General features: G+C 43.5%; 1 protein-coding gene across 3 annotated transcripts; it reads right to left on the bottom strand.

Moving 5' to 3' along the window:
• Positions 1-16,554: 16,554 nt before the first annotated feature.
• Positions 16,555-23,290, bottom strand: Got1l1 (glutamic-oxaloacetic transaminase 1 like 1). 3 transcript variants are annotated; one of them, XM_006994396.4, is made up of 9 exons: positions 23,096-23,290; positions 21,426-21,607; positions 20,668-20,779; positions 20,334-20,443; positions 20,033-20,125; positions 19,783-19,933; positions 18,992-19,157; positions 17,019-17,161; positions 16,555-16,785 (listed from the first exon to the last, which is right to left on the bottom strand). In XM_006994396.4, exons 1-9 carry the CDS (start codon positions 23,208-23,210, stop codon positions 16,643-16,645), a joined length of 1,215 nt encoding a protein of 404 aa, XP_006994458.1. In that variant the 5' UTR covers positions 23,211-23,290; the 3' UTR covers positions 16,555-16,642. The 3 variants fall into 3 exon arrangements, with proteins under 3 accessions (XP_006994458.1, XP_076409690.1, XP_076409691.1); XM_076553575.1 differs by having other exon boundaries at positions 19,783-20,125; XM_076553576.1 differs by having other exon boundaries at positions 16,555-16,780; positions 19,783-20,125.
• Positions 23,291-23,734: the final 444 nt, after the last annotated feature.

Raw genomic sequence — 23,734 nt, 5'->3', positions numbered from 1 at the left:
TTTTTCTAGAATTAGTTAGTACTCTATGTGACCATTCATATCTTAACAAGTTTAAAATGTATATATATATATATATATATATATATTAATCTTGTAAATTTTGATATAAAATTTATACTTTGAGAAAAGTTTAAAGAATCAGAATAGAATCAAAGAGTTGAGATTAGTAATAGAATAGTCCCTTAATTAATTTTGCTTTTGTCCTGTACCATAGCAGAAGATGGCTCTTATTCTGGCATGATACAGGGAGTTTGCATTTTCCTTTTAACAACATGCTTGAGTTTAAAGGAGAGAGCCATTCTCCAACTCCAAAGTCAGCTTTAAATTTTAATTGAACTGGGACTATTAGAAAACCAATAGTGTTAAATCTTTAGAGAAAAGCAGAAACAAACATTTAGGAAGACATAAAATTTTTTTTTAGATAATATATACCCATACACCGTTTCACTCTGTTTCTTGGGATAGATGATTTGTCCCTTTTCTTCAGTTGTCTCATTTGTCCAGTGTTCTTCAGATTCCTTAACCTTCATTCTCCTAAAAGACAAAAACAAAAACCTTTCCCCAAGACTAATTTTGGGGATGTTTCCTTTTGACAAGTTATTATCCGATTAAATGAAAAGGCATGTGTTATTGATACAAGTTAGTTTAAATTGGATGTTCATGCTGGTTAATGAACTATCACTTCCTCAATTAAGAGGTCTCTCTTGTTCAAATCGAACCTTTATCAATTTTGACGGTACCCACAGCTTATCTTCTCCTGTAGAAACAAAAGCAAAACCACGTCCCCAATGTAATACATACCCTGGTTTCCATTCTGAGGTCAGCACATCCTTAAAGTATATAGGCTGATTTAATTCTGTAGTTTTTTCTATTATCCAATGTCTCTCTGCAGCTGTTGTTCCTTTCTCATTGGCATTCAGAAAATTCAAAGTTAGAAGAGCATTATGCAGTCTATTTCTGGGGGTTTTTGTTACTCCTTTCTGTTTATTTAGCATATCCTTTAGAGTTCTGTTTGATCTTTCTATAACTGCTTGACCTGTAGGATTATGTGGTATGCCTGTAATATGCTTTATATTGTAATAAGCAAAAAACTGTTTCATTTTAACAGAGACATATGATGGAGCATTGTCAGTTTTGATTTGTGCAGGTATACCCATGATGGCCATAACTTCTAGCAAATGAGTGATTACAGAATCAGCTTTTTCAGAACTCAAAGCAGTTGCCCATTGAAATCCTGAATAAGTATCGATAGTGTGGTGTACATATTTCAATTTTCCAAATTCTGCAAAGTGAAACACGTCCATCTGCCAGATTTCATTTCTCTGAGTACCCTTTGGGTTACATCCTGCTGGTAATGGCGTTTGATTGTAGAAGGAACAAGTAGGACATTTCTTTACTATTTCTTTGGCTTGTTGCCAGGTTATGGAAAAATCCTTTTTTTTTTTTTTTTTTTTTTGTGTGTGTGATATATATTTTTTATTTTACAATACCATTCAGTTCTACATATCAGCCATGGGTTCCCCTATTCTCCCCGCTCCCACGCCCTCCCCTTACCCCCAGCCCACCCTCCATTCCCACCTCCTCCAGGACAAGTCCTCCCCCGAGGACTGTGATCAACTTGGTAGACTCAGTCCAGGGAGGTCCAGTCCCTTCCTCCCAGACTAAGCCAAGTGTCCCTGCATAAGTTCCTGGTTTCAAACAGCCAACTCATGGAATGAGCACAGGACTTGGTCCCACTGCCTAGATGCCTCCCAAACTGATCAAGCCAATCAACTGTCTCACCTATTCAGAGGGCCTGATCCAGCTGGGAGCCCCTCAGCCTTTGGTTCATAGTTCATGTGTTTCCATTCATTTGGCTATTTTTTTTCAATAATTGAGTAAAACTGAAATTTATTATATGCCACAGTCGTCCTAGGGACCTCCATGCTATATATATAGCCTCTATGGTTCTATGGGTTGTGGTCTGATTGTTCATTTTATATCTAGAATCCACCAATGAGTGAGTACATACCATAACTGTCTTTCTGGGTTTGGGTTACCTCACTCAGGATGATTTTTTCTAGTTCCATCCATTTGCCTGCAAATTTCATGCTTTCATTGTTTTTCTCTGCTGAGTAGTACTCCATTGTGTATATGTACCACATTTTTTTCATCCATTCTTCCGTTGATGGGCATCTAGGTTGTTTCCAGGTTCTGGCTATTACAAATAGTGCTGCTATGAACATAGCTGAGCATGTATCTTTATGGTATGTATCAGCATTCTTTGGGTATATGCCCAAGAGTGGGATGGCTGGGTCTTGAGGTAGTTCGATTCCTAATTTTCTGAGAAACCGCCATACTGATTTCCACAGTGGTTGTACAAGTTTACATTCCCACCAACAATGGAGGAGTGTTCCCTTTGCTCCACATCCTCTCCAACATTGGTTGTCATTGGTGTTTTTGATCTTAGCCATTCTAACAGGTGTAAGATGGTATCTCAGAGTCGTTTTGATTTGCATTTCTCTGATGATTAAGGATGTTGAGCATTTCTTTAAATGTCTTTCAGCCATTTGTAGTTCTTGTTTTGTGAATTCTCTGTTTAGCTCTTTAGCCCATTTTTTAATTGGACTGTTCAGTGCTTTGATGTCTAGTTTCTTGAGTTCTTTATATATTGTGGAGATCAATCCTCTGTCAGATGTGGGGTTGGTGAAGATCTTTTCCCAATCTGTTGGCTGTCTTTTTGTCTTATTGACTGTGTCTTTTGCCCTGCAAAAGCTTCTCAGTTTTGAGAGGTCCCATTTATTAATGGTTGTGCTCAGGGTCTGTGCTGTCGGTGTTTTATTTAGGAAATGGTCTCCAGTGCCAATGCGTTCAAGAGTGCTTCCTATCTTCTTTTCTATTAAGTTTAGTGTAACTGGATTTATGTTTAGGTCTTTGATCCACTTGGACTTGAGTTTTGTGCATGGTGACAGATATGGATCTATTTGTAATCTTTTACATATTGACACCCAGTTATGCCAGCACCATTTGTTGAAGATACTTTCTTTGTTCCATTGTATAGTTTTGGCTCCTTTGTCAAAAACCAGGTGTTCATATGTGCATGGATTAATGTCAGGGTCTTCAATTCGATTCCATTGGTCCGTATGTCGGTTTTTATACCAGTACCAAGCTGTTTTTATTACTATAGCTCTATAGTAGAGTTTGAGGTCCGGGATGGTGATGCCTCCAAGGGTTGCTTTATCGTATAGGATTCTTTTAGCTATCCTGGCTCTTTTGTTTTTCCATATAAAGTTGAGTATTTTTCTTTCCAAGTCTGTGAAGAATTGTGTTGGGATTTTGATGGGGATTGCATTGAATCTGTAGATTGCTTTTGGTAAGATTGCCATTTTTACTATGTTAATCCTACCTATCCATGAGCATGGGAGATCCTTCCATTTTCTGATATCTTCTTCAATTTCTTTCTTTAGAGATTTAAAGTTCTTATCAAAAAGGTCTTTCACTTGTTTAGTTAGTGTTATCCCAAGGTATTTTATATTATTTGTGGCTATTGTAAAGGGTGATGTTTCTCTGACTTCTTTCTCAGCCCTTTTATCATTTGTGTATAGGAGGGCTACTGATTTTTTTGAGTTGATCTTGTATCCTGCCACTTTACTGAAGGAGTTTATCAGCTGTAGAAGTTCCCTGGTAGAGTTTTTGGGGTCACTTATGTATACTATCATATCATCTGCAAATAGTGAAAGTTTGACTTCTTCCTTGCCAATTTGTATCCCTTTGATCTCCTTTTGTTGTCTTATTGCTCTAGCTAGAACTTCTAGTACTATATTGAATAAATATGGGGAGAGTGGACAGCCTTGTCTTGTTCCTGAATTTAGTGGTATCGCTTTGAGTTTCTCTCCATTTAATTTGATGTTTGCTGTTGGCTTGCTATAAATTGCTTTTATTATGTTTAGAAATGTTCCTTGTATTCCTATTCTTTCTAAGACCTTTATCATGAAGGGGTGTTGGATTTTGTCAAAGGCTTTTTCAGCATCTAGGGAGATGATCATGTGGTTTTTTTCTTTCAGTTTGTTTATATGGTGTATTACATTGACTGATTTCCGTATGTTGAACCATCCTTGCATCCCTGGGATGAATCCTACTTGGTTGTGATGGATGATTGTTTTGATGTATTCTTGGATTCGGTTTGCCAATATTTTGTTGAGTATTTTTGCATCAATGTTCATGAGGGAGATTGGTCTGTAGTTCTCTTTCTTTGTTGCATCTTTGTGTGGTTTGGGTATCAGGGTAATTGTAGCCTCATAAAAAGAGTTTGGTAGTGTTCCTTCTGTTTCTATTGTGTGGAACACTTTGAAGAGGATTGGTATTAGTTCTTCTTTGAAAGTCTGGTAGAATTCTGCACTGAAACCATCTGGTCCTGGGCTTTTTTTAGTTGGGAGACTTTTGATGACTGTTTCTATTTCTTTAGGGGTTATTGGTCTATTTAAATGGTTTATCTGGTCTTGATTTAATTTTGGTATTTGGTATTTATCCAGAAAATTGTCCATTTCTTCCTGGTTTTCCATTTTTGTGGAGTACAGGTTTTTGAAGTATGATCTGATGATTCTCTGGATTTCCTCATTGTCTGTTGTTATGTCTCCCTTTTCATTTCTGATTTTGTGAATTTGGGTGTTCTCTCTTTGCCTTTTGGTTAATTTGGCTAGTGGTTTGTCTATCTTGTTGATTTTTTCAAAGAACCAACTCTTTGTTTCATTGATTTTTTGTATTGTCCTCTTGTTTTCTATTTCGTTGATTTCAGCCCTCAATTTGATTATTTCCTGGCGTCTATTTCTCCTGGGTGAGTTTGTTTCTTTTTGTTCTAGAGCTTTCAGTTGTGCTGTTAATTCATTGGTATGGGATTGCTCCATCTTCTTTATGTGTGCATTTAGAGCTATGAATTTTCCTCTTAGCACTGCTTTCATAGTGTCCCATAAGTTTGGGTATGTTGTACTTTCATTTTCATTGAATTCTAGGAACTCTTTAATTTCTGTCTTTATTTCTTCCTTGACCCATTGATGTTTCAGGTGGGTATTATTCAGTTTCCATGAGTTTGTGGGTTTTCTATAATTTTTGTTGTTATTGAGTTCTAACTTTAAGGCATGGTGGTCTGATAAAATACAGGAGGTTATTCCAATTTTTTTGTATCTGTTGAGATTTGTTTTGTGTCCAAGCATGTGGTCAATTTTTGAGAAGGTTCCATGGGGTGCTGAGAAGAAGGTATATTCTTTTGTGTTAGGATGGAATATTCTGTAGATATCTGTTAGGTCCATTTGAGTCATAACATCTGTTAGGTCCTTTATTTCTTTGTTAAGTTTCAGTCTGGTAGGTCTATCTTTTGGTGAGAGTGGTGTGTTAAAATCTCCCACTACTAATGTGTGGGGTTTGATGTGCGTTTTAAACTTTAGTAGTGTTTCTTTTATGAATGTGGGTGCTTTTGTATTTGGAGCATAAATGTTTAGAATCGAGACTTCATCTTGGTGGATTTTTCCTGTGATGAATATGTAATGTCCATCCTGGTCTCTTTTGATTGATTTTAGTTTGAAGTCTATTTTATTAGATATTAGGATAGCTACACCAGCTTGTTTCTTAGGTCCATTTGCTTGGAAAACCTTTTCCCAGCCCTTTACTCGGAGGTAGTGTCTGTCTTTGGAGTTAAGGTGTGTTTCTTGTATGCAGCATATGGATGGGTCCTGTTTTCTAATCCATTCTGTTAGCCTGTGTCTTTTTATAGGTGAGTTGAGACCATTGATATTGATGGATATTAATGACCAGTGATTGTTAATTCCTGTTATTTTTTTGGTTGTGTTGTGTTGTCCTTCTGTGGTGTATGTTGGTGTAGGATTATCTATTGCTTGATTTTTCATGGATGTGTTTAGCTTCTTTGGGTTGGATTTTCCCTTCTAGTGCTTTCTGTAGGGCTGGGTTTGTGGACAGGTATTGATTAAATCTGGTTTTATCCTGGAATATTTTGTTTACTCCGCCTATGGTGATTAAGAGTTTTGCTGGGTATAATAGTCTGGGTTGGCATCCATGGTCTCTTAGTGTCTGCATGAGGTTTGTCCATGATCTTCTATCTTTCATAGTCTCTATTGAGTAGTCTGGTGTTATTCTGATGGGTTTGCCTTTATATGTTACTTGGTCCTTTTCCTTTGCAGCTCTTAATATTTTTTCTTTATTCTGTGTGTTTAGTGTTTTGATTATTATGTGGCGAGGGGACTTTTTTTTTGGATCCAGCCTATTCGGTGTTCTGTAAGCTTCTTGTATCTTCATAGGTATTTCTTTCTTTAGGTTAGGAAAGTTTTCTTCTATGATTTTGTTGAATATATTTTCTGTGCCTTTGAGTTGGTATTCTTCTCCTTCTTCTATCCCTATTATTCTTAGGTTTGGTCTTTTCATGGTGTCCCAAATTTCCTGGACGTTTTGTGTTAGGACTTTTTTGTCTTTATTGTTTTCTTTGACTGACGAATCTATTTTCTCTATCGTGTCTTCAGTGTCAGAGATTCTCTGTTCCATCTCTTGCAATCGGTTGGTTATGCTTGTTTCTGTAGTTCCTGTTCGTTTAGTCAGGATTTCTATTTCCAGCATTCCCTCAGCATGTGTTTTCTTTATTGTCTCAAATTCATTTTTCAGATCTTGGAATGTTTCTTTCATCTGTTTAATTGCTTTTTCTTGGCTTTCTTTGATTTCTTCCCATTTTTTGTTCGTTTTTTCTTCCATTTCTTTAAGGGAGTTTTTTATTTCCTCTTTAATGGAGTTTTTCATTTCCTCTTTAAGGGAAGTTTTTATTTCCCCTTTAAGGGAGTTTTTTATTTCCTCTTTAAGGAAAGTTTTTATTTCCTCTTTAAGGTAGTTTTTCAATTCCTCTTTAAGGAAAGTTTTTATTTCCTCATTGAGGGAATGTTTTATTTCTTCTTTAAGGGCCTCTATCATCTTCTTAATGTCATTTTTAGGGTTGATTTCTTCTGTTTCTTCTGTCATGGTATGTTTAGGTCTTGCAGGTGTAGAATCACTAGGTTCTGATGTTGCCATATAGGTCTTTATGTTGTTGCCTGTATTTTTGCACTGGCGTCTACTCATCTTTTCCTCTGTGAGGTGCAGGTGGTGTCTGTGTCTGAGAGTGCCTCTCTTGTTCTAATTTTTAGTCTTGGTTTAGTAGGGGTTCTTGGTTAAATTGGTGCTTTTGGGCTATTTCTTCAGGGGCAGCTGATTTCGATCGGTGAATTATATACTTATGATTCTGGTGATCTGGTTTGGTGTCTGGGTAGCGCCTTCTTCTGTGTTCTCAGGTCACTTTTTGTTCATTTGTCAACTCCTCAGCTGATCTTGTTTCTTCAGACTTTAAACTGTAGGCATCTGAATCCTCTCCCAGATGGGTTTCAGCTGAGCAGGGTAGTCTCACCAACACCTCCAAGTTGTTGGGTTTCACAGGATCAGCAGCTGGGCCCTGGGTTGTCCTCAGATGGAGTGTTCAGATTCGTTCTGGTTCTGACCCACGGAGATAGCTTCTTCCCCAGATGTTGGGGTTAGGGGTGTCCCTGTTCCAAGCTGCGTCTGCTTGTCTCCGTCCCTGGTCTGTTTACCTCTGCGGTCCGCCACCGGGCCTGTATGTCCCTATCAGCTGCCGCTGGGTCTGTCTGCCTCTGGGGGCCGCCACCGGGCCTGAATGTCCCTGTCGGCCGCTGCCGCCGGGCACGTCTACCTCTGCGGGCTGCCGCTGGGCCCGTCTACCTCCACAGGCCGCTGCCACAGGCCTACCTGCGTCTGCTTGTCTCCACCGCCGGGCCTGTCTACCTCTGTGGACCGCCGCTGGGCCTGAATGTCTCTGCCGGCTGCCGCCGGGCCTGAATGTCCCTGTTGGCCGCTGCCACCGGGCCCGTTTACCTCAGCGGACCGCCGCTGGGTCCGTCTACCTCTGTGGGCCGCCGCTGGGCCTGAAAGTCTCTGCCAGCTGCCGCCGGGTCTGAATATCCCTGTCGGCTGCCGCCGCTGGGCCCTTCTACCTCCACGGGCCCCTGCCGCAGGCCTACCTGAGCCTGCTTGTCTCTGCCGCCGGGCCTGTCTACCTCTGTGGGCCGCCGCTGGGCCTGAATGTTTCTGCCGGCTGCCGCCGGGCCTGAATGTCCCTGTCGGCCGCTGCCACCGGGCCCGTTTACCTCAGCGGGCCGCCACTGGGCCCATCTACCTCTGTGGTCCGCCGCCACAGGCCTACCTGCGTCTGCTTGTCTCCACCGCTGGGCCTGTCTACCTCTGTGGACCGCCGCTGGGCCTGAATGTCTCTGCCGGCTGCCGCCGGGCCTGAATGTCCCTTTCGGCTGCTGCCGCCGGGCCCGTTTACCTCAGCGGGCCGCCTCTGGGCCCGTCTACCTCTGTGGGCCGCCGCTGGGCCTGAATCTGCTGCCTAACTTTTAAAAAATAGTAATTATTGGAAAAATCCTTTTTTAAACCTTTACTATTGACGTGATGTTTTTTATGAAATTCTGAGGCCTCCAGCACATTTCCTATCAATAATTTATCAATCTCATCATTGCCTTGTGCTAGAGGGCCTGGCAGACCAGTATGGGATCGAATGTGAGTTATATATAAAGGATGATTCCTTTTCCTGATTGTATCTTGTAATTGAATAAATAGTGAAGTTAATTCTGAAGCATCAGGGATAAATTCTGCAGTCTCAATATGTAACACCACTCTTTCAGCATATTGAGAGTCAGTTACTATGTTGAGAGGTTCTGAAAAATCCATTAATACCAACAGAATAGCATACAATTCTGATTTTTGAACTGAATTATACGGACTTTGAACCACTTTACTTAAATTTTCTGATTTGTAACCTGCCTTTCCTTCTTTGTTGGCATCTGTATAAAATGTACGAACTCCAGATATGGGTTTTTGCCGTACAATTCGAGGCAAGATCCATTCAGCTCTCTTTATAAGATCAATTCTATTGCTTTTGGGATATTTGCTGTTAATTTCTCCCAAAAAATTACTGCAAGCTCTTTGCCAAGAATCACTTTCTGTCCATAATTTTTCAATGTCCTCCTTAGTTAATGGTACGACAATTTCTGCTGGGTCTATGCCTGCTAATTGACGAAGTCTCAATTTTCCTTTGTAAATCAAGTCAGAGATTTTTTCCACATAAGTTTTTAATTTTTTATTTGGTTTATTTGGTTAAAATATCCATTCCAATATAATATCTTCCCTCTGCATTAATATTCCAGTAGGAGAACGTCTAGAAGGTAAAATAACCAAAATGCAATCCAGCTTTGGATCAATACGATTCACGTGTCCTTCATGCACTTTCTTTTCTACCAAGGCTAATTCTTTCTCAGCTTCAGGTGATAATTCTCTTGGACTATTTAAGTCCTTGTCACCTTCTAAGGTTTTGAACAAATTAGTCAGTTCATCATTTTTTACCCCAACAATAGTTCGTAGATGAGAAATATCTCCAAATAATCTTTGAAAGTCATTAAGAGTCTGTAGTCTATCTCTCCGAATTTGCACCTTTTGGGGTCCAATTTTTTGTAGCTCTATTTTATATCCTAAATAATTAATAGAATCTCCTCTTTGTATCTTTTCAGGAGCAATTTGTAATCCCCAGCAAGGCAAAATTTTCTTTACTTCTTCAAATATTATTTCTAAAGTATCTGCATTTGAGTCAGCTAGTAAAATATCGTCCATATAATGATAAATTATAGATTTAGGAAATTTTTTACGTATCACTTCCAATGGCTGTTGTACAAAATATTGGCACAGAGTTGGGCTATTCAACATTCCCTGTGGGAGGACCCTCCATTGAAATCTTTTAACCGGTTGAGAATTATTATAAGTAGGCACTGTAAAAGCAAATCTTTTTGTCTTTTTCTTGTAGGGGTATTGAAAAGAAACAGTCTTTTAAATCAATAACTATGAGAGGCCATCCTTTTGGTAACAGAGTAGGCAAAGGCATCCCAGATTGTAGAGAGCCCATTGGCTGAATTACTTTGTTAATTGCTCTAAGGTCTGTTACCATTCTCCATTTATCAGATTTCTTTTTAATAACAAATACAGGAGAATTCCAAGGGCTGGTTGATTCTTCAATATGCTGAGCATTTAACTGTTCTTCTACCAGCTCTTCTAAAGCCTGGAGTTTCTCTGTTGTTAAAGGCCATTGCTGGACCCATACAGGCTTGTCTGTTAACCATTTTAAAGGTAGAGCTGTTGGTGTCTTTGGAAGATCATCAGTTATTGTGCCCTGTTCTTGTATAATATGGATGGCTGGTGACCACTCATTAGAACAATATCTTCTAATATTTCTCTCAGTAACATGTGCTAGTTTATGATTTGTTTCTGAGATTGGAGGGATGTTAATCTGAGTATTCCATTGTTGCAACAAGTCTCGACCCCACAGGTTCATAGTTATGTTAGCCACATATGGTTTTAATTTTCCTCTCTGTCCTTCTGGACCTATACATTCGAGCCATCTTGCACTCTGTTTCACTCGAGATAATGTCCCAATTCCTAACAGTTGAACGTTTACCTCCTGAAGAGGCCAAGTTGGATGCCAAAATTCTGGTGCAATTATGGTAACGTCCGCACCTGTGTCTACCAGACCAGACAACAAAACACCATTTATTTTTATTGTTAATTTTGGTCTTTGTTCATTAATAGAAGTTTGCCAAAAAATTTTCTTTATGTTTTCTCCTGAATTTTCTATTCTCTCTGTTTCATCATCCTGACCAGCATGATTTATTCCAATAGGCATTTGGTTATTTAATCGCTCTCCAGAGCAGGCATTTCCTCTATGGCTGCCGGAAAGGTTTGAACTGGATTTGCACTGGGGGCCTGCCTGAGGCCCCTCTGGGAGTTTCCCGAAGACTGAGGCAAAGGATTACCCTGTCTGTCCTTTGTTGATCTACATTCCTTGGTCCAGTGTTTTCCCTTACCACACCTTCTGCATACTCCAGAAGGAAGGGGCATTCTGTTGCCATTGTTCCTTGAAGAAACATTGTTTCTGGGAATGACCTGTCTACAGTCCCTTTTCAAATGTCCTTGCTTTCCACATCCAAAACATCTAACACTCCTCAAACCTTTTGAAATTACTTCTCCTACCCATGTATCATCATGCTCATCAGCTTCAACATTAATTGTTTCTCTAATCCAATCTTCCATAGGTGCAGATCTTGCCCTTAATGGCCTGATTATTCTTTTGCATGCTGCATTCGCATTCTCAAAGGCCAAAGATTCAATTATTGCCTTACTAGCTTCTGAATCCGAGACCATTCTCTTTACTGCTGAAGCCAGTCTTTGTAAAAAATCTGTAAAAGACTCTTTTGGGCCTTGCATCACCTTTGTAAATGACTCAGATTTTTTTCCTGGTTCCTCAACTCTGTCCCATGCATTCAAGGCTGCCGTTCGACATAAAATTAGGGTTTGGACATCATATAAACATTGTGTTTGTGCTGAAGCATATTGGCCTTCGCCCATAAGCTGATCCTGGCAAACTTGTATTCCTTTATCCCTCCATTGTTTTTCTATGTTTTTAGCCTCCTCCTTAAACCAAGTCAGAAATTGCAGTCTCTGGCTGGGTTCCAGAACACCTTGTGCAAGGTCCCGCCAGTCCTGTGGTATTATCCTATTATATGTTGACCAAGTGTTTAACATTTGCTTTACATATGGGGAATGCATGCCATAAGATACTATTGCCTCCTTAAACCTTTTTAAATCCAACATTTCAATTGGAGCCCAAGTATTTTGTGTAGCCATTTGATCAGGCATCTGCTGTACGGTTACAGGATAAATTAAGGGTGACTGTGTGAAAACAGGCTTTCTTTCTGCAACCTTATGATCCCAACTTGAAACAACTTCACTGTTAATTTCTTCTGTCTGAATTTTTACAGGTTTAACAAGTTCTTCTAAAGCTGTTATCCTGGCACTTAAATTGACTATCTTTTTAAATATTAAAATGTGGATTATTATAGTGATAAGGTGCATAATTCCACCAATACTAATATTATATAGTTGTTCCATTGCCAGACTGCCTAAAATTTCGAACAAAAACCAATTTTCTTCCAATGTACACATAAAACCCATTTTTTTTTTTTTTTTGGTTTTTCGAGACAGGGTTTCTCTGTGTAGATTTGCGCCTTTCCTGGAACTCACTTGGTAGCCCAGGCTGGCCTCGAACTCACAAAGATCCGCCTGCCTCTGCCTCCCGAGTGCTGGGATTAAAGGCGTGCGCCACCACCGCCCGGCCCCATTTGTTTTTTAATGTGGAAAAAAATTCTCTTTTAGATAGTTTCCTTTAAAATATCTGATATATTATGACTTACCAAATCTGTGTAGAACAGTAGAAATCCGAGGGGATTTTCAAAGCAGCCACCTAGTGTCCCAGGTGTAAATCCAGAGAGAGAGAGAGAGAGAGAGAGAGAGAGAGAGAGAGAGAGAAAGAGAGAGAGAGAGGAAAGAGAGAACGCACAAGAAAGCGTAGCCGGCTAAAGCTTAAATCCAGCCACGTGTTCCCTCTTGTGCCGAGTCAAGGCTTGGGTCTGGCTTCCTTAAGCTCCGACCACGTGCGTTGGCTTTACAGGCAGGGCCCTGTTCGGCAGGGCAGGTCTGAGTTGTTTGTAGCACCGGCTTTAGGCAAGCTGCTCACAGACCTAGGCCCGGGCTAGAAGTTGCTACCCGGACTAGGAAGCCGGCAGCTCAGATTAGGAAGCCGGCAGCTCGGACTAGGACGCCGGCAGCTCGGACTAAGACGCCGACCGCTTCCGGCCGCTTCCTCTGCCGCCTGCCACCGCCTGCCGCCCTTGCGGGAAAGCGGACCTGCCGTCAAGCCAAGCGGTTTTTAATGGATTCTTGTCACGTTGGGCGCCAGATGTTGATGTAACCAACCGTCTTATTAAATAAGAAACACAGAAACAATGTAAAAGAGAAAGCCGAGAAGTCAGAGCTCAGAGCTAAAATCTCACCCTTCCTCCTGCTGTCCCAGCTTCGCGAAAAGAGACCTACTTCCTGTCGGTTCATTTTTTTTATAGTATGTTGTTCTGCCTTCTCATTGGTTGTAAACCCAAACACATGACTGCCTCGTCACTGTCTGAATGTACAGCCCCCTAGGTCTTAAAGGCATATGTCTCCAATGCTGACTGTATCCCTGAACACACAGAGATCTTATGGGATTAAAGACGTGTGCCACCACCGCCATACTCTTGCTATGGCTCTAATAGCTCTGACCCTGAACACACAGATATCTATGGGATTAAAGGCGTGTGCCACCACCGCCACACTCTTGCTATGGCTCTAATAGCTCTGACTCCCAGACAACTTTATTTATTAACATACAATCAAAATAATAATTCAGTACAATTAGATTACCACCACACCTTCCCATTCTAATTCCACTCCATATCGCAACAGGTGAAATGGTAACATTGCCCACTTGCAGCCGTCCCTAACAAATCACTTATTTTCAGTCCTTTCATGTTGTCTGTGGTTTATGTGCATGTGATTTTTACTTTTTTATGTGATTTTATTGTTATTGTTTTACTATTTTTCAGACAAGTTGTGACGGTTAATCTCAAACGTCAACTGGGCACGATCCAGATGGACTTGGGAAATGGACCTCTGGGCATGCCTGTGTGAGGTTATCTCGATTAGGTTGGTTTAGGAAGATTCCCCCACTATGGTGGTTCCATTCCCTGGGCTGGGAGTCTGTATAGCAGGAGAACGTGATCTGAGAATAAGCATTGTTGCTGTCTATGCCTTGACTGGGGAGACAATATGCCTGGCAGGAAAATCACCCTCTTTCAAAACAGGCAGCTACAGTAGGACCTGTGTTTAAGGAGTGCATCAATAGCTCCACCTTAACATAATTTCTTCTTCCATTCCACTTAGCCACCAACTAGCCTAGTGATTAGCTCGATAGATAAATGCACCACCCAGCATGTTGATCTCCCCAGCAGCCTTCGCCTCCTGTCCTCTGCTGGCTTTCTCTTTCTTTCTTTCTTTCTTTCTTTCTTTCTTTCTTTCTTTCTTTCTTTCTTTCTTTCTCTCTCTTTCTTTCTCTCTCTTTTCTTTCTTTCTTTCTCTCTCTTCTCTTTCTCTCTCTTCCTTTTTTTTTTTTTTTTAAAGATTCATTTATTAGGTATACAGTGTTCTGCTTGCAGGCCAGAAGAGAGCGCCATGTGGTTCCTGGGAATTGAACTCAGGACCTCTGGAAGAACAGCCAGTGCTCTTAACTGCTAAGCCATCTCTCCAGCCCCTGTCCTCTGTCCTCTGCTTTCATAAGGATTCTGTACCACACTGGCCTCTCAACTTTTCACTATCATTCTTCTCATATATGAATTCTTATTATTGAGGTTTTATTATGTATGCATGTACATTTTTTATATGTATAGATGTATATTTTTTGAGAAAGGATCATGTCAACATATAGCTTAGGCCTGCCTTGAATTTGCAATCCTCCTGCCTCAGCCTCCCAAGTGCTAGAATTACAGATGTCCTCCATCCTACTTGGCAAAAATTGAGGTCTAGTTTGACATGGAATAAATCGCACACATTGGAAGCCTGCAATCTGATGAGTTCTGATGTGTGTGTGCATTTATGAGTTACCACCACCATCAAATTAGTGAGCATACATCACTTCTCTCCAAAGGGATCCAGTGGTGATCCCTCTCTGTGCCCTGGCCCTCAACTCCTCTCACCCTTTAAGACAACCAATCTTTTGCTCATTTAAAAGTACTGTATTATGCTGGATGTGGTGGTACATGCTTCTAATCCTGGCACTTGCGAGACACAGATGGGAAGATCTCTGAGGGTTTGAGGCCAACCTGGTACACAGGATGGCTCCACATTGGTCTTGCAGAGGGCCTCAGTTTGGTTTCCAACAACCACCTGTAACTCTAGCTCCAGGGAGAGGTGGGTCTCTGGCCTCTGCTACACTTGCACACATTTGAAAGGACCCACACACTTCCTCTTTCTCTCTCTTCTTCCCTCCCTTCCTCCCTTCAGATCTAGCCTTCGTGGCATAATTTGTTATGTTGCTTGTGTGTCTTTGTAAGAAGTCAGTTATTCATAAGCAGGAATGTTTTTTTATTTTTTTGGACACTGTTCTGTTTCGTTGATCTACTTGCTTTTTAGGTCACAAGACCTTGGTTATTATAATGTGTAACACTAGAAATTAGGTAGCATCAGCTATTGTGGTTTGAAGGAGAATGGCCCCCATTTGAGTCTTTGGGTTCCAGTTGGTGGAACTGTTTAGGGAGGATTAGGGGATGTGGCCTTTGGAAGAGATGTGTCACTGGGGGTGGACTTTGAGTTTCAAAAGTCAATGCCACCAGGTGGTGGTGGTACACATCTTTAATCCCAGCACTTGGGAGGCAGAGGTAGGTGGATCTTTGTGAGTTTGAGGCCAGCCTGGTCTACATAGTGAGATCCAGGAAAGGCGCAAAGCTACACAGACAAACCCTGTCTCGAAAAACCAAAACCAAAACCAAAAAAAAAAAAAAGTCAATGCCAGGCCCCATCTCTCTCTTTTTTCTTTCTGCTTGTAGATCAAGATACGATCTCTCAGCTACTGCTCCAGTGCCACACCTGCCTGCAGACATGCTCCCTGCCATGATGGTCATGGACTAGCCCTCTGAAACAGTAAACACACTCCCAATTAAATGCTTTCTTTTATAAGTTGGCTTGGTCATGGTGTCTGTTCACAGCAATAGAACTGTGACTAAGACAGACATTTGTTCTAAAATATTTGTACAATGTGAAGATGTGTTGCTCTCGTTGGTTTAATAAAAAGTGGCCAATAGCTTGGCAGCATTTTCAGACACAGAGGACACTGGGAAGAAGGAAGGTAGAGATGCCAGGAGATGCGTAGGGAAGCAAGATGAACATGATATGCTGATGAGAGGTAAAAAGCCATGAATCATGTGAAAACATGTAGATTGATAGAAATAGGTTCATTTGAGTTGTAAGAGCTAGTTAGTAATAAGCCTAAGCTATTGGCCAAGCTTTCATAATTAGTAAGTCTCCCAGTTGCTTTTTGTGAGTTGGAAGCCCAAAGCAAAGTCTGCCAACAGCCTTTCATCTTTGATCTCTTTCAAAATTAATTCCTGTAAAGTAATTTTAAGTGTTTACACATGAATTTTGGTTCAGCCTTTTGATTTCTCAAATATGATTGACATATTAGAAAACTACTTGAGCACAACTTGGTTTGTGTTTCTGGAAGAGACACCAGATGAATGTATACAACTGCACTCACTTGAAACTATGCACATATGTGCATACACATGTGTGTGTACACACACACCACAGCACACCTCTCAGTATCTACTGACTTCTGTTCACTTTGGTACCAACCACATGGTTACGAACTGAACCATGTCCTATGAGGATAATTGTTCTTACACACACACACACACACACACACACACACACACACACACACACACACGTCTCCCAGGGATGGAATCTAGGGCTCCACCTATGCTTGGCATGTGTTACACTGAAGCTCCTCCCCCACCCCAGGCCAGCACATTGCTTCATAAATAAATGAAAGGGTGAGCATAGTAATGCATAATTAATTCAGTATTTTTTTTTCAAGGTTGACATAAAGCTTTCATTCCAATCAGGGACAGCTTTGGGAAGACCACCCTTCTCAGCCCTCTGTTATCACCACTGCCTCGTGGATGCTCTGCGTGATGTAGTCGATGTTCCTGGAATTGATGCAGGTGAAATTGATGCGGCTGTTCTTAGGGACGTAGATGTGCTTCTTCTTGATCAGGAACTCCACCTGCTGGTCTGGGACAGTCACAGGACTCATGATTCCTCTCAAGCCCAGGCAGAATTAGAGGATAAGAAGTGTCAGTATCAGTGGGGTCCTAGAACGCTCTCTCTGAAGCAGCCTCACTTTCCCAAGGACGTGAGGAAAGCCCAGAGCGGAGTTGCAAACTGATCACCCAGTCAGTGCTGCTCAGTGTTAAAGCACAAGTCTGGGGTCAGGAAGGGGAGAGTTGTCCCGTTCTGGAACTTACAGTTGAGTCCCAGATAGCCATGGGTCCCACTCTGTTCGGTGATGTGATTCCAGGACCCAGGGGTCCCCAGGAGCCGGAGCTTCTCCTTCACCTTCTCCTTGATCAGCATGACGTTCTCCACAACACTTTTTATACTCTGCTTCCTGCCAGGGCAAAAAGGAAGAAACGGGATGGAGGGGTCTCCTCGCTACCCAATGTAGCTTCCCCTCTTCCTATTTTTTCCATGCCCTGACCCATGTCAGGAAGCACATGGATGGAACCTGGGCTCCGTGGCACCTATGGTGGGGAGGGAATTTGATTCTGCTGTGGTTTGGTTTTTAAACGGTTCCTCAAGGCCCACGTGTTAAAGGCTGTGTCACTATTGGCTGTGGGAGGAAGTTAGGTCGTTGGAGTGGGGGGCTATTAGGACTCCTGCCCCTTCATTAGCTCTGTTTGCTTTCTGGACATCATAAGGTGAACATTTGTTACCCCAAACTCTACCACCATGTGTCGCTTCACCCTAGGGTCCAGGGACACTATCAACTGGACTTCCAAAAATGAGAGGGAACACAAAGCTTGCAGCAACAGGAAGCTGAGTGACCCAAGCCCCATACTATTTTAAGCATGAAAAGTAGACTCCCAGGTTTTGCCACCTTAGTTTTAGCGTGTGTGTGTGTGTGTGTGTGTGTGTGTGTGTGTGTGTGTGTGTAGGTCAGAGGACAACTTTTAGGAGTAGGATCTTTCTTTCCACCACGTGGGTCCTGGGAATCATCAGGTCCTGAGGTCATCAACCTTGGCAGTAAGTACCTTTACCTGCGGAGCAATGTGCCAGGCCCAGATCTCTCTCTCTCTCTCTCTCTCTCTCTCTCTCTCTCTCTCTCTCTCACTCTCTCACTCTCTCACTCTCCCCTCTCTATATTTTATTTCTGCACCCCAATAAAGCTTATCTTGGCATCACAGGAACAAGTCAGCCACTACATTAAATATAGAGGTCAGGCAGTGGTAGCACACGCCTTTAATCCTAGTATTTGGGAGGCAGAGATCCATCCAGATCTCTGTGAGTTCAAGGCCACACTGGGAACAGAGCCAGGCGTGGTGGCACACGCCTTTAATCCCCAGTGCTAGTTAACCATAGAGGTCTGAAGGTCTGTACAGACAGACAGGAAGTGATAGAGCCCGGCAGAACGAGGAAGTGATGTAGCTGGGCGGAGAGAGGAAGTAGGATGGCAGGGCACAGAAAGGCATATAAGGCATGCATATACAGGAAGTAACTCTCTTGGGCTGAGGATTTCCTAGTGGTAAGAACGTGGCTGGCTTCTTTCTGCTTCTCTGATCTCTCAGTTTTCACCCCAATATCTAGCTCCTGTCCCCCCCCCCCCAGACAGGGTTTCTCTGTGTAGCTTTGCGCCTTTCCTGGAACTCGCTTTGGAGACCAGGCTGGCCTGGAACTCACAGAGATCCACCTGCCTCTGCCTCCCGAGTGCTGGGATTAAAGGCATGCACCACCACGGTCCAGCCTGCTTTTTTTTTTAAATTATTATTAATAAGATTGTTTAGCAATTCATCTTATCCCCCCCTCTAGTCTCTGCCTCTCTGTCTCTCTGTCTCTCTGTCTCTCTCTCTCTCTCTCTCTCTCTCTCTCTCTCTCTCTCTCGTGTGTATGTGTGTGTGTGCGCGCGCGCACACGTGCGCTTATGTACAAAATAATAGGTTTCCTCAGTCTGGAAGTGTTCAGATAACTAACTCATTGGCTTATTTCTAAAATAAAGGTGCCATTGTCGACTCCTGCAAGGCAGGGCAGCCCTTGGCATAGCTCGAGCCATGGCACACAGAAGGCCCTCAGTAAACTTTGATGGATGTGTGCATGAATGAGTGGGATACAGGGGGCACATAGGAGAAAAAGAAGCACCCAGGTGGATCCCGTGAGCCGGGCAGTCTGTAGGAACGTGGGAGCCCTAGCTGCCCTCCCTTCCCCAGTCCCTCCCACCCCTTACCATTCTACAAGCAGAGCGGGGTTACAGAGGATGGAAGTGATTATCCGGGCTCCTGTGGCCGGAGGGTTTCCCCACAGGGCCTGGACATTGTTCATCAGCTGCGAGAGGACGCACAGCAGGTCCTGGTTGCTGAGGGCTGCCACCACTAGGATCCCCACTCCTTCATCTGCGGCGTTGAGAAGACAGCTTCACCCTCGGTCTCCTCCCTCATGCTCAGAATCCCACCTCCACCTCTCCCTCCAACCTTGCAGGAGACAGGGCTAAGCCGTGGAGCTGCCAGCTCAGCCCAGCTAGGGTAGCATTTGACCCCCCAAAAGCAGAAAGAGCATCCACAAGCAAGAGTGTGCACGGAGGAGAGAGCTTGAAAGATTTGCCAAGTACTTCCTCCTCATCTTCCGGCTGAGGAGGCAGATGCCTGAGAGGGTGAAATTTTAACTAGAACAGGTATGGGTAACTTGGGTAGCTGGGTTTAGTCACAGAGCCCGACTTCTAGCTCAAGGGTGCTCTTTTCTGCTCACACTGCGATTCTCTGGAGTACTAGCCTTCTTCCAGGGGATAAATGATGTCGAAAACATCTATCCTTTGGTGGAGGGATAAGTTAGGGCAGTGGGGAAAATGTGAGAAAGTGTGTGTGTGTGTGTGTGTAAGAGAGACAGAGAGACAGAGACAGAGAGAACATTATAAGAAGCTCATTATTTTGTAAGCTCACTAAAAAAAAAAAAATCACTTGTGTGATGGATATGACAACACTTTTGTTCCCCATTTCTCTTACCCTTCTGCCCATACCATACCATAAATGCCAAAACTCTTGGACAGGGATTGGCTGCAGAAGAACTCAAACCCTAGGAGCACGAAGTACTGTAAGAGTCTGGTGTCTTCTTCCAGGTCACCTGTGGACAGACCTTGACAGGGAACGTCAAAGAATGGGAATATATGCTTGCTCTGCAAGGAAAAAAAAAAAAAGAATCCAAAAGAACGAGGTTGCTGGGGAGAAGCAAATGTGACAGGGGCCGGGGGAACGAGGCAGGAAGTTCTGCTGACCTTAATGATGGACATCAGATTTGTCCACTGAGTCTGCGTGAACCTGCAGTCAATAATGTTCCCAATCACAAGGATACTGTCAGCTGGGATATGCTGTAGGAAGACACCTGTCTCATCAAGGCACCACCTCTAGCCGTGGGTCGGTGACACCAGGCATTTCGAGGGGGAAATAATCTCTTAGGTTTATTCTCACTAAAAATCCTGGCAAATCCAAGCCAATCGGAGGCCAATAAGTCAGGGGGAAGAATAGGACATAAGCCAGGTTTATAGAGGGAGACGATTTTGAGTGGGGACCCCCTACCTCCATCAAATCGAAGAACAAGGTGGGGTCTGAGCACAGCTCCTTGGGGTTCCAGATGCAGTATTCATAAACTGTAAAGCCCATGTCCTGGAAGATGAGTCCATACTGTTCTGTGGGAACACAGGACCCCCCCACCAGCTGGGGTCCATGGAAATGGAGAAACAGAGGCGGCAGAGATGCCAGAGGGTGGGGGTAAGGGTTACTGACTGGCGGTAGGGCAGTCACAGGCAAAGGGTGGACATAGCTTGGCATAGCTACCATGTTTTTTTCCTCCTGACAGGTAGTGAGGGTAAGAGCGGAGATGACACACAGGGCAGGGATTGGTAACACTCACCCTTTTGACACGAGACAATGCAAACGGTTTTCAAATTCTTACGCCACATCCTGAGAAACTGGGCCCCCAGCTGGAAGGCCCCACTGTCGCCAACAGTGTGTACACCCCCTACCTGTCAGCAAGCAGTACATGAAAGGAACGTTTTAAAAGGATCGGCGGTCACACCGGCGGTCACACCGGCACACCCCCGACTCAGATTTCTCTCTTACTTTTGGTTCTGGGATTGGACTGAGGGCCTTACACATGCTCAGCATTTCAGCCCTCTTCCTTTTTCCTTTTTTTTTTTTTTTTTGAGACAGGGTTTCTCTGTGTAGCTTTGGTGCCTGTCCTGGATCTCATTCTGTAGACCAGACTGGCCTCGAACTCACAGAGGTCCGCCTGCCTCTGCCTCCCGAGTGCTGGGGTTAAAGGCGTGCGCCACCACCGCCCGGCTCAGCCCTCTTCCTTTTTCCTTTATTATTATTTTTTTCCAGAGCTGAGGACCCGAACCCAGGGCCTTGTGCATGCTAGGCAAGTGCTCTGCCACTGAGCTGAATCCCCAACCCCTCTTTTTCCTTTTATATTGAAATGACCTACTTAGAGTTTTCAAACCAGCAGCTGGAGTGGGTGCAACTGAGTGACTGAATGAGGATGATGTCTCCCAGTTCGGCTTCCCAGCGCAAAATCTATGGACTTTCAGAGTCTTGGGAATTGCCTTTGTCAAGGTGGAGGAGGCCCTTGCATGTCATGCAGCCCTGTATCTCCTCTCGGTACCTCACCCTTTTCTCTGCAATGGCTTGGCTGTGTTTTCCAAAGAGGAGTTCCAAGGCGGCTTGGATGAATGATTTCATGCCCATCCTGGGTAAGTATTCATAGTTCAGAGAGGGGTCCTGTGAAATCTGCAGGCGAGTCCTGCGCACCACGAGAGAAATCCAGGGATAGCCTTGTTCGGTCATGCAGACTGTGGAGAAACGTCAAGGGGAGTTCTGTGTGCCCAGTCTTGGGGTCTCTGGGACAGTGGCCCATAAACCACAAGTCTCGTGTGTGTTTCTTGGGGTTTTGGAAAGTACCCATGAACACATATTTTTTTCTCTCTCTCCTCCCTTCTTCTTTCTTTTCATAAAACAGTGATGATTGTGTTTAAAACCAAAACACCACCTGTAACGCAAATCTTAAAAGGTCTGATTAATAAAAACAAACCCGGAGCCAGGTATTGGGGTGAACGCTGAAAGATCAGAGAAGCAGAACAAGCCACATCCAACCTCACCTCACCAATTCCTCAGCTGATCTTGTTTCCTCCGACTGAAAGACTCTGATTCTTCATCCGAATGGATCTCAGCTAAACTGCTAAAAGCTAAAAGCTTAAAAAAGGCTCTAGTTCCTAATCCTCGTGCCTTATATACCTTTCTGCTTCCTGCCATCACTTCCTGGGATTAAAGGCATGTGTCACCATGCCTGACTGTTTCCAGTGTGGCTTTGAACTCACAGAGATCCAAACAGATCTCTGCCTCCCGAATGTTAGGATTAAAGGCGTGTGCTATCACTGCTTAAACCTATGTTTGATATAATGGCTGTTCTGTTCTCTGACCCCTGGATAAGTTTATTGGGGTACACAGTATATCAACCACAACTACCACCATCAACAACAAGAACCTCCGCTAAGTCAGGCTTGATGGCCCAGGCTTGTCACCCCAGCACTAAGGAGGGGAGGAGGCAGGAGGATCATTTTCAGGCCAGCCTGGTCCATAGCTTCAGGCCAGCCTGAGCTATATAGCAAGACATGGTCTGAAAAACAAAAACCACAAACAAAACAGAATAGCAACAAAGGCAGCTGAAACCTATGCATTTTAAAGGTTACAGTTTACATACAAAATAAGTTAGACATTCAATAAGTTAAACAAAGTACGCCCTGGCTTTCATGATGGGGAGGCCTGATTCCATATGAGAAGGGCTCTCTGTCTCTGCCCCTCTCTTTCTGTGTCTCTTTGTCTGTCTCTGTCTGTCTGTCTCTGTCTGTCTTCCCTTGTCCTCTCCCCCTCTCATTAAGCATCCCAGGCTGGCCTTGAACTTGCTTTGTAGCTGAGAATGACCTTGAACATCTGATCCTCCACCCCTCAGGTGCTGGGGTTACAGGTGAGTGCCATACTTGGATTATTTGCTAGGGCTTCATATGAATGAAGGGCTTCAGGAATGCTAGGCAGGTACTCTGTCAATAGAGAAGAAGACTTGGCTCCTCCCAAATTCCCAGAAGTCCTCAGCAAAGGGCACAGGGAATGGGATGACTTGGAACTCTCAGTGCTCTCCTAGGCTCTGGGCAGTTCTGTTAATACACTGAAGCTTTCCCAAATGCAGGGGCATGGACTATTCATTCCTCCACTGGGGCCACTGCCCACTTACAGCCAGTCAAAATGTGCAGAAAACCTTAAACGCTGAAATGATTGGCCCCTACCTTTGTAGGCCAGGAACATCTTGCTAGGATAATCATCGTGCCTGTAGATCTTTAGTAAGCTACCTTCCAGCTTCTGGGCTGGGGGTATGTCCCTGAACACGGAAAGACTAGTCATGGTTGAACGTAAATGTTCAACAACGGCGACCCTGCTTCAGGTCTCTTTCTCCCAGAACCTTGGCGGCTCTGATACAGACACGGTGGGTAATGGGGGTTGTCAGAGCAACAGAACCTCAGGACTCCACGGTGGCAAGTTCAGGGGTCACAGGAACATTCCACGGCACTGGAGGAGAGTCCTCTGGGAGATTAGGAGGCAGGAAGGAGTGATAAAGGACACGGGATTCCCAGGCACTTGCCCTGCCTAACTTACTGCTTTCTATAGCCCCAACTGAAATAGCAGGTCCGTCTCGAGAAAGCAGGACAAGGCTGGCACGCCATCAAGCTTAATCAATAACATTGCGCGCTTCTGCGTTAAAACCAACATTGCAATGTTATTCATTAAGCGGCGCTGTTACCCTGCGAGAAAATCCACGAGGTACAACAAAACCCACTATCAGAGTTTTATTAGGAGAAGGGAGGGACAGAAGAGAGCGTGACCAGGCCTGTGGAAGACACATGCAAAGTGAGAAGGTGGGGGTGGGG

Source organism: Peromyscus maniculatus, chromosome 17 (assembly GCF_049852395.1).
Source record: "Peromyscus maniculatus bairdii isolate BWxNUB_F1_BW_parent chromosome 17, HU_Pman_BW_mat_3.1, whole genome shotgun sequence".
Classification (NCBI taxonomy): Eukaryota; Metazoa; Chordata; class Mammalia; order Rodentia; family Cricetidae; genus Peromyscus; species Peromyscus maniculatus.
The sequence above is the reverse complement of the archived record's forward strand: the minus strand, read 5'-3'. Positions and strand labels throughout refer to the sequence as shown.

Coding starts and splice junctions, on each gene's coding strand:
- Got1l1 (XM_076553575.1), bottom strand. CDS start 23,210: ATGACTAGTCTTTCCGTGTTCAGGGACATACCCCCAGCCCAGAAGCTG. Junction 20,126..20,333: donor TGTTCTTCGATTTGATGGAG/GTAGGGGGTCCC, acceptor GTCTTCCTACAG/CATATCCCAGCTGACAGTAT. Junction 16,786..17,018: donor TGGCTATCTGGGACTCAACT/GTAAGTTCCAGA, acceptor TGACTGTCCCAG/ACCAGCAGGTGGAGTTCCTG.